Here is a 9,947-nt window from a genome sequence, read left to right on the forward strand (position 1 = left end):
GCATAAATATGCACTAAAAGCATATCACAGTTTAAATGAACTATTTTATGGGCACCAAAATCGTAAGGCACACATGGATGTGATTTGTTGCATGTCATATTGTTTGATGCCTTATTTGTGGAATATAGAATGCTTACTCGATGTTTCATGTCACATGCCAAGCTTGCTGAGCATCTTTCTGCATATCTTAAAGGAAAATTAATTAATATTAATAAGCCAGTGAACTTGCTTCCTTTAATCTGAAAATCTGGACAATGTACCAAATATTGATGAAGATGTTAACATAATTTTACCTAGTTTCACACCGAGAAGTACAATATGTTATGTGAGATAATCATTATACTGTGAGGACAAGTATCATTTCTAGAAATACTCTACTTGCTCTCAACAATGATAAAGCTTTCTAGAAAATTCATGCTAACTATTTAATGATACATAATAATTAAGATTATTAGAGTTGCATAAAGCTATTTAAGCATATTAAGTGTTTCGGCTAAATACTGTGGGTGGTCAAGCCATCAATTAACGAACAATCTGACATGCGCGCTCTCTGGAGGTCACCGATAAGGAAGATGAAAGGGTCTAAAAAACACTTCAACATAGGGTTAGAATGACGTTGGGAGGGATCCCAACAGGCTACTTTGACGCTCAAGTTAGGATTCTTTTTTTGATATCCAAGATTAAGCAGCAAGAAGAAGAAAAAGAGAGAGAGCTTAATAGAGTTCATGTGAGAGAGTCCCTCTCCACTTACCTTCTCCAGGGTTTATATAACTATCAGAAGAACATCTCCACATCAGATGTTACATTCTCCTCCATCACCCTCGTATGAGCTAATGAAGGGATTAGATTCGATAGCCGTTAGTGACCTTTCCATTTACCAACCGCCACATGTTTGATGCAGGGTATCCAAGGACCAAATATAACAACCATATAACCGCTTCACCGTTCATACGGTGCCACACATTTCGAAATATTCATAGTCGTTGTCCACACGTATTCTTAGTAGGTCCTATAAAGTGTGGGTCCAGCCCGAGGAGGGATGAGGAAATGAGGTTGATGTTGAGTGGTAGAAGGATAGACAAAGTCAACGACTGAGGCCGAGATGGTGAGGATGTCGGCGATTGAGGCCGAGATGGTGAGAATGCGGACGATTGAGGTTGAGACACTTAGGTCGAGATGGTGAGGATGTCAGCGACTGAGGCCGAGATAGAGAGGATGTTGACGACTGAGTCCGAGACACTGAGGTCGAGATGGTAAGGATGTCAGCGACTGAGGTCGAGGCCGAGACAGAGAGGATGCTGACGAATGAGGCAAAGACAGAGAGGATGTTGATAACTGAGACCGAGACACTGAGGCCGAGATGATGAGGAGGCCGATGATTGAGGCCGAGACACTGAGGTCGAGACAGAGAGGATGTCGATGACTGAGGCCAAGATGGTGAGGATGTTGGTGAATGTGACCGAGACACTGAGGCCGAGACAGAGAGGATGTCGACGACTGAGGCCAAGACACTGAGGCCGAGATGGTGAGGATGTCGACGACTGAGGCCAAGACAGAGAGGATGTCGGTGACTGAGGCCGAGCCTTAGTAACGGTCTTGTCTTCAGGCAAATCCTATTCCTAGGGATGAGTATGTTGTGTAGGTTTGATCAAATCCAAATGTCCTCCTGAGCCTTTTGGGTCACGTATCTTGACTTTGATTGACATATCAACATGACTTGTGAAGATATGAGCCACGTGGGGGCTGCAGGATTCTGCCACATCATTAAAGTTATTGAGTCAAATAAAAGAATAATATTATAGGTTTTTTTATCATCCTTGCTGTGATACATATAGGTTATGCAAGCTTCATCATAGAGCCAGATGCAGGATCCTCAATATCTATTCAGTGTTTATAAAACTTAATTTATTTCTTTCCTGCACTTCATCGTGGGTTCTATTGATGAAATAGTGATATTCAAAGCCGGCTGAGAATAATAAAGCTTTTACTTGTACTTAGTCTAGATATAATTATTGCTGTGTATATTTACCTGCAAAAATAAGCAATCTATTGACTAGCCTTTGGATCAACAACAGTTTGGTATTATTACAGACTTTCATCATACAAAGAGACTGTTCTCTCTTGCCAGAAAATTATTATATCCAGGTTGTTCTGTAGCAATTTTCCATGACATGCCTCACCCACTAATAAATAGTACACCTCTTGAATGGAAAATGAATATCTATGATGCAATGGTTTTTTGTGAGGATAAACAACGTCAAATTAGTGAGATGAAAACACATCCTAGTTTAGTTTCCATAATAGCTACGATGAGTGTTATCTCTTGAATTGTCTAGTGAATAAAAAGAAGGAAGTAGATTAAGAAAGAAGAAGCATGTTGGTTGAGAATGGTTAGTGTTATCTCATCTTGTTGCAGACAGTTGAGATTTGTATAAAATATGAGGACGTATTGTTTTCTTTTAAGATTATAACTTCTCGATAGAATTTACACAATCACTTCCAGCATCTTCTAACTAGATCAGAAGAATATGATTCCATGACTGACTGTATGTTCATGTTGTATAATGTTGATTTCGTTTATACTCTTTCAATATTAATATACATCAAAATTGACAAACTGCTTTAGTCCCAGTTATTTTTGGTCGTCCAATTTTGTACTCAAAACTTTATGCATGGATATTATTATATCACAATCTTCTCATCTTGTCTCCCTCCACTCTTCCAATCATTGATTTTGTTATTTTCTTACCAATACAATGCCCTGGCTTATAAATTTAGTTGGTGAAAATTAGATTGCAACAACAGAAAGGATTTAGTGCTGACCTCCTGAAGTATAAGGGTCCCGAACACTGTGCAAGGACATTAATTCATGAAGAAGGAATCATGGGACTATGGGCTGGAGCAGCACCAAATATTATGTGAAATGGAACAAATCAAGCTGCCATGTTCACAGCTAAGAATGCATTTGATATCATTCTGGAAGAAGCATGAAGGAGATGAAAAAGTTCTTCACCCTTGGCAGCACAATGATCTCAGGTTTCCGGCCTGAGAGTGCTGCTCCTGTCTGCACTGGTCCATTTGACCTTGTCAAGACAAAGTTAATGGCCCAAAGTAGATCAGACAAAGTGAATACAAGGGCATGACCCATGCAATCATGACTATATATGCTGTAAAAGGGCTTGCTTCCTAGGCTTATGAGGATTCCACCTGGGCAGGCTATAATGAAGGTTGCTTAACCACGACTAGTTGGTCTGTCCTCTTTTCTAAAACCAAGTCAGGTAACATAAGTTATGGATGCATGATTAAAGCTGAAAATTTGTGTATATAGTGATTAAATTGTGACTCTTCTAAGAATAAATCAAGATGAATGAATTGTATGTCAACCAAACAAAATCAATTTAAAACTTAACTCATTAAGTTGCTTATAACTAATGAATGTCAACTTAAAAGTTGTTCTATTCAAATAATATATATTTTAAATATTAATATTTCTGGCCACATATGCCTTCACATGTGTTCTTGTAAGCATATTAGTGGGTCAATTATACAATACCGTTTGCATATGCTTTTTTATACCTTTCTTTGGATATAATCTCAAGTGGATTGCCAAGGCTTTGCCTACATTCAATTTTTCACTTTGGGGCTTGAGATCATTTGTGGTGGTATTATTGTAGTTATTTTACAACAATATAAATTGATCTGGACATGTGAGCTAACTTCTATGAATAATAAAGCTGATGCACCTGCCACAAATCAGGACCTTGTATTCACTTCCGTATGGGTTGCACGCTTCAGTCAGTCATCCATTAGGTAGGATAATTCCATTTTTCATGAGTTTTTGACCGACTGTGAAATACAGCATATTTCTCATAAATCTGATGTGTTTGAGCTGCTTTTCAAATCCGAATGGTATTCGGTGATGTGATTAGCAGAAGCTATGAAAGTTCAGCTAGAAAAACTACACCCTCAACATGTTCAGTTTTTTTCAGAATTTTTTCAGTCCAAAAAATAGTCTGCCCTTGTGAATTGGATATTATAACATCATTCAATCTCATGCATCCTGAAACATTTTTCCTGATTCCTGAACTGATAAAATTTCTTAAAACTCTCAGGAGGATCCAGACAAACTTGTCATTGTCTTCATGGCAGGAAAACATGTTACAGCTGCAGACAGAAATGCAATGCATATCTTCACAGCATGGAATCCATGAAGTCACCATTGCCTGTGAAGATATCCATTCTTTTCTCATGTCCAACCTCGAAAGCCACTTGTGATGGGAAATGGAGGTGCTGCAGCTGGTGGCGCATACTGGAAGCAGGGTGAGATTCCATTTCCTTCATCCACATGCCATGCTTAGCTCACCTTGGGAAAGAAAGTGATGTGCCCTACTTTACAATCTCAGTGTGTAACTGCAGAAAAAGGGGAGTTCTTGTAGCTGCAGTTCTTGTGGGCTTCCCATCTTGCTCCTAATTTTATGAATAGACACACTGCAGATTTTTTTTAAAAGTGTTTTCAGATTTATCAGCAAAGTAGTTGTGGTGCAAAGATTTTTCAATAGTGCTTGATATCTAGAATACTGTCAGGGTTTGTGGACCGGACCAAATGGCCACTCTGCTGTCTTTTTTGTCTACAAGGTGGCTCCATCTTCTTTAATCATACTGCCGCTAGTTTGTGCTATCCAAATGACCAACATATGATGACATTGAAAGGGCTCTTATCTTCTCATTCGCTCATCTTCCACTTTTTTTTTTCAGAAAATTTCTTATAACCTAATTTCAGAACATCTGTGAGGAGGCAAAGTTACGATGGAGGAAGGTATTGTATCGGCTTTACCAGATTTGAATCTTTATCCTTTTTTACAAGTATACTCTATTGTAATTAACTCAACTATGCTTCAGAAGTGAAATTTGTTACTAATCGGGGCATAGCTGAGTTGGTTACGAACCAGCAGACTTGTAGAAGAGAGCAAAGATTCGAATCCTGACAAAGCTAGGCAATATCCTCCTGTGTTGTGATCAACTGCAGTTTCTCGATTTACCTCCTTACAGATGGTCGTGGGGCCGATCTATGCGGTGACCAACTACAGTTTCTTGATTTACCTCCAAAACTGTTTGTAGTTTTTCGATTTACCTCCTTAGCATCATGATCAATTACAATTTTTCGATTTACCTCCTTACAGATGGTTGTGGGGTCGATCTGCGTCGTGATCAATTGCAATTTTTTGATTTACCTCTTTACAGGTGGTCGTGAAACTGATCATGTGGGATCACTAAGATGACAGATTTATTTTTTTGCAAAAGAAGTGAATTTTGTTTACTCTCCTACAATGACAATGACCAGCACGTGCACGGATAATCCCCGTTAGACAGCAAACATGGTACGAGTAACAATCCACGAGGTTATATACATCGACAGTAACGACACGTTCATTGCATGCGTACCTCTCCGACCCGATCATTTCATGTGGGCGGGCGCTATATCTCCAAGCCCGTGCAGTGTTCGGCGAATGGTTCGCTCCAGAGCGATCGAGCACGTGAGGTGTTTGTGGAAATGCATGAACTCTGCAGCAGGCGGTTAACCTGAATCGTGAAACAATGAATGAATCGAGAAGGAAAGTGAGTGACCAGGATTAACAGTGATCGGCTTGGATACGTTTAGCTCTGCCCGCCGCTTTGTCTGGCTTTGATCGGAGTGACCGTGGATGGTGGGGTCCATGAGGTTACAGGTGGAGGCCCACCCCGAATTGAATGGTCGCGAGGGTAAATGACCCTCGGCCATCCATTTGGTTTAGGCAAAGGGGCCAATGACTCGACCAGACGGAGAGGTTGGGTTTAAAAATAAAGGGTAGTTAAGATGGTTAGCCGAGTTGATGAGAAGTTACAGATCTTCACTTTCCATAAATGGGAATTTACGACAGCCCTAATTTGTCCAATCAAGTGGGCTGGTTGCCACTTTTGAACTATTGAGATTAAATTAGGATCCTTGTCTCTATTCGTTAAGTGGATCATCTAATCTCGATGTATAAATAATATTTTAATTTTGCTTTTCTAATTAAAACCTCCGCAAAACCAACTATAAATAGTAGTTGATCGGCGGCTCGAGTGAAAGAAAAGCGCAGCGACTCGCCCTCAATTCTCCAATGGAAAGCGCCGCCACGAGCTGGGTCAGGGGTCGCCCACTTGGCGTCGGCGCCCATGCCGCGGTCCACCTCGCCGTCGACAGCTCCTCTGGCCATGTCTTCGCCGTCAAGTCCGTCGGCTTAACCTCCTCCCCGCTCGCCTCCCTCCGCGCGCTCGAGAACGAGGTCCAAATCCTCAAGTCCCTCGGCTCTCCCTACGTCGTCTCCTACCTCGGCGACGACACCGCCGGGGGGCGCCGCAACCTGCACCTCGAGTTCATGCCGGGGGGCACGGCGGCGGACGCCGCCCTGAGCGACGAGCGCCGCGTGCGCGCGTACGCCCAGTGCGTGGCGCTCGCGCTGCGGTACCTCCACGACGTCGCCGGCGTCGTGCACTGCGACGTCAAGGGCCGGAACGTGCTGCTGAGCGGAGGCGGGCGCGGCCCGGCGGCCAAGCTCGCGGACTTCGGCGTGGCGGTGAGGGTCGGCGCCGCGGCAGGCGGATGCTCGCGTGGCGGGACGCCGTTGTGGATGGCGCCGGAGGTGGCGAGGGGGGAGCGCCCGACGCCGGCGGCCGACGTGTGGTCGCTCGGGTGCACAGTGATAGAGATGGCGACGGGAGGAGCGCCCCCGTGGCCGAATCTAGCGGGCGAAGACGCCACTGGAGCAATGCTCAGGATAGGCTACGGCGAAGGAACACCCGAGCTGCCGGCGAAGCTGTCAGAAATTGGCCGGGATTTCGTGGCCAGGTGCTTGAGAAGGGACCCGAGAGAGCGGTGGACGGCGGAGCAGTTACTGAGCCATCCTTTTTTGGCGAAACTGAGCACGGAAACAGAGCCGTCGCCGAGAGGCGTCCTTGAATGGGCTAAGAACGACGAAGGCGACGACGATACCACCGGCGAGGAATTTGAATGCATCAGCCACGATCACGAAGAGGTTAGTGACGCGATCATCGCCGGTGCAAGGGAAATAATGAGGGACTTGGCATGGGAAGGAAGAGAGTTGGATTGGTGGTGGAGCGAAGGATGGCAGGTTGCAAGGGGCACAGAAGCAGAGGAAGAAGAGGAGAACAAAGAACAGAGCTGCTCTGTTTCTTGCTTCTGCAATGGCTGCTGCTGCCATTGTTTCCAGAGTTGTTGCTGGTGGTGTTTTGGCAGTGGTTTGATCTTTGGTTTGTACCATTTGTGGTCACATCTATTCATGAAAATTAATAGAATTCCACATTTGAGCAAATTCAAACAGACCTAGTTGCAAACCTGATCAAGGTTAAAATTGATAGAGGGATTAGTAGTGATCTCCAACCTGAACTTGCTGCTGCTAAAAAACACATATCAGCTTCCAATATGAAAGTCTCCACACTGAATGTTCCAATCATTCACCTGGAAAATGAGCTCTACTCTGTCCAATTATAATCACAAACATATCCATAGACCCAGTCAGTACCTACAGCTTTGGAGATTTTGATCAGGAATGTCTCATAATTTTTTTTAAAGAACCTACTGTTAGATTAATGTGCTCCACAAATTACACAAACTAAAATTGGAACTCGTTGAAAACAATGGTAATATGTATGCAGGCTATCATTCTTTACAACCACAGCTTTACCTTCCTAATTTCAAGAAATGCTGTTCTTCATGCAGACATGTAAATGACACTGTAGTTACATTCTTCGAAATAAGAATGAAGGAACAATGGATAAGGAACTTACAAAATGGGCAAGATCAGAAAGCACTCAGAGTATGAAGACCTCTTTATGAACTTTTATCGTGGTCTACACAGTACTTAATAGGAAGTTGATTAGGACAACATAAAGTTGCAAAAGCATAAGCATAGAATGAAATATATCTTATATCAACATACCTACTTTTTGCCTTGAATAAATCGCTGCCTTCTAAGAAAAACGTCTTGTGTGATAGATTGCCTTTTTGATAACTTGAAGCATATACTGACACTAATAAAACATCTCTTTTACAATGTTTCTAAGCCCAAAGTGCAAGTACAGACATAGAAGCAGATCCAAAGACTAATGCTGTATAACATGCCTTCTTCATCTGAGGGATAGAGGACATTGTCTTGTTGTGAAAGAAATCTGTTGCTATTAGATCCACTAGTGCCATGTATATCAGTATTCCCGCAGAGAGGGAACCCAGCAATCCTTCAGATATCAGGGCATTAGGGCTGCTGTCGTCGTAGCCAGTCATATAGAAAACAATCATTCCTAAAATTATCCCTACAGGAGTAGTCACTGAGAACATAAGGCACATATATGCCACCGTCCCCATGCCGAAGCCTGCCTGTAAGAAAATGATGCTACAGATCATTCAACTAGATGGTATGGAATCATAAAGTTTGTACCATTCAATGCACTTATGCAGAATTAAATTAGATAAAACTGAATTACACATAGCTACAGATGATCAATGAAGAAATATGCATACATTGGAAACAAAAAAGGACAAGTAAAGAAAACATTTCATCCCACCTGCAAGATATCAATATTAAAGGAATTGTCAATTAACAATGGACTTCCAGGTATTGAAAGAGATCTACATATAACATATAATTACAGTATAATTGGTTAGTGGGTAGAGAGAGCTGATCTGGTGCCCTTGTGAATTTAATTGCAGTACGCTAGATTCCAACTCTTAGCTTTTATCTTGTATAAAAAACATCAGTGATTTACTAGGCAAAATTGAAGGAGCACCTTCAAAAGTAGATATTATACAAGTGGATGTTGGCCAATGGCCATTATGTCTAAAGATCCAGTCAGGCCATTCTTTTGCAAAAAGAGTGAGTAGGAATCATCTTTTTTCCTTTCTAAGACTATGGGTGAAATTGAAAAGGTCCTTTAGCATTGGCGCCAGGTCTAGATGGACCCTGCAATGAAACTGATCAAAACCAAAATCAACAATGTCCATTCGGTTGGAAGGTGCCAATAAGATAGGGATAGCTTATTGCACAAAAAGTGAATAGTGGTAAAGTTAAAGTTCTGACGTGTTTGTGCATGGATTTAAAGTCTTTTAATAGACTATAGACAGTTGTATGTACTCGTCAATATTAGGGGAAAGAGTTTTTTCTACTCGTATTCCACGATCGTGCAGAATTTCTTCATAGAATGGCTGGTTTTATCAGGATATTACAAAGGAAATGCTCAAATTTTAAACAAACAAATTCGATATGTTTCCTTTTGAATATTGACCATACTAACTAACCACTCTAAGTTTGATATAAGCATACAAAGATGCAGATTTTTATTGTCTTGAGCTAACCACAATTGCATGCACAGCATGGTTACTTGAAGTATTGAGAGGTGTGGACTCTTCTGATTAAACTTCTCAAGCTAACCACAATTGCATGCACAGCATCACCACCGAGGCCTCGGTCGCAGGAAAAAGCGGCGGGATGAAGTGTCTGCCTTTTCTCCTCTACTTCTTCCCGAATCGAAGAGGAGCGGAGGGGGATTTGCAGCGAGTTGCAACGTCTTTTTCTTCCAATTCTTGTTTTGGTTAACGTGCCTCGTTGTTTTAATCGATTACGAGGCCTGGAGTTGCTGTTCTACGGTGACAGCGATGAACAAAATCATGTGGCGCGAGTCGGATGGTGGCGGCGGCACAGGGAAGAGAAGGGAAGCAACGTTAGGGTTTCCTGCTCTGATACCATGTCAGAAATATTTCTATTCTCAATTGATTGAAATATTACAAGCCATAGGTCCCTATTTATACATGAGTATAGGGACTTATTATACGATTTATTCTAAATAGAATATTTAATACGATTTATTCTAAACAGAATATTTAATAGAATATTTAATATATTAAATATTCTAAC

General features: G+C 41.9%; 2 protein-coding genes and 1 pseudogene across 2 annotated transcripts; 2 read left to right on the plus strand and 1 right to left on the minus strand.

Moving 5' to 3' along the window:
- The first annotated feature begins 1,102 nt into the window (after positions 1-1,102).
- Positions 1,103-3,287, plus strand: LOC141835000 (mitochondrial succinate-fumarate transporter 1-like; annotated as a pseudogene).
- A 2,838-nt stretch (positions 3,288-6,125) lies between these two features.
- LOC141835345 (mitogen-activated protein kinase kinase kinase 18-like) lies at positions 6,126-7,471 on the plus strand. Its single transcript, XM_074722793.1, has one exon. The coding sequence runs from the start codon at positions 6,141-6,143 to the stop codon at positions 7,365-7,367; it is 1,227 nt and encodes a 408-aa protein (XP_074578894.1). The 5' UTR covers positions 6,126-6,140; the 3' UTR covers positions 7,368-7,471.
- Positions 7,472-7,643: 172 nt separating this feature from the next.
- LOC141835340 (zinc transporter 6) lies at positions 7,644-8,416 on the minus strand (the record flags this gene model as incomplete). The annotated part of the gene is given in 1 exon segment (XM_074722787.1): positions 7,644-8,416. A coding segment is annotated over 1 exon segment (318 nt), but the record flags the coding sequence as incomplete, so codon positions are not given.
- Positions 8,417-9,947: the final 1,531 nt, after the last annotated feature.

Source organism: Curcuma longa, chromosome 9 (assembly GCF_044706935.1).
Source record: "Curcuma longa cultivar G26 ecotype Majalengka, Jawa Barat chromosome 9, ITB_CL_G26_1.1, whole genome shotgun sequence".
NCBI lineage: Eukaryota > Viridiplantae > Streptophyta > Magnoliopsida > Zingiberales > Zingiberaceae > Curcuma > Curcuma longa.

What these genes read in the sequence shown, in the direction of transcription:
- LOC141835345 (XM_074722793.1), top strand. Translation starts at nt 6,141, where the DNA reads ATGGAAAGCGCCGCCACGAGCTGGGTCAGGGGTCGCCCACTTGGCGTC.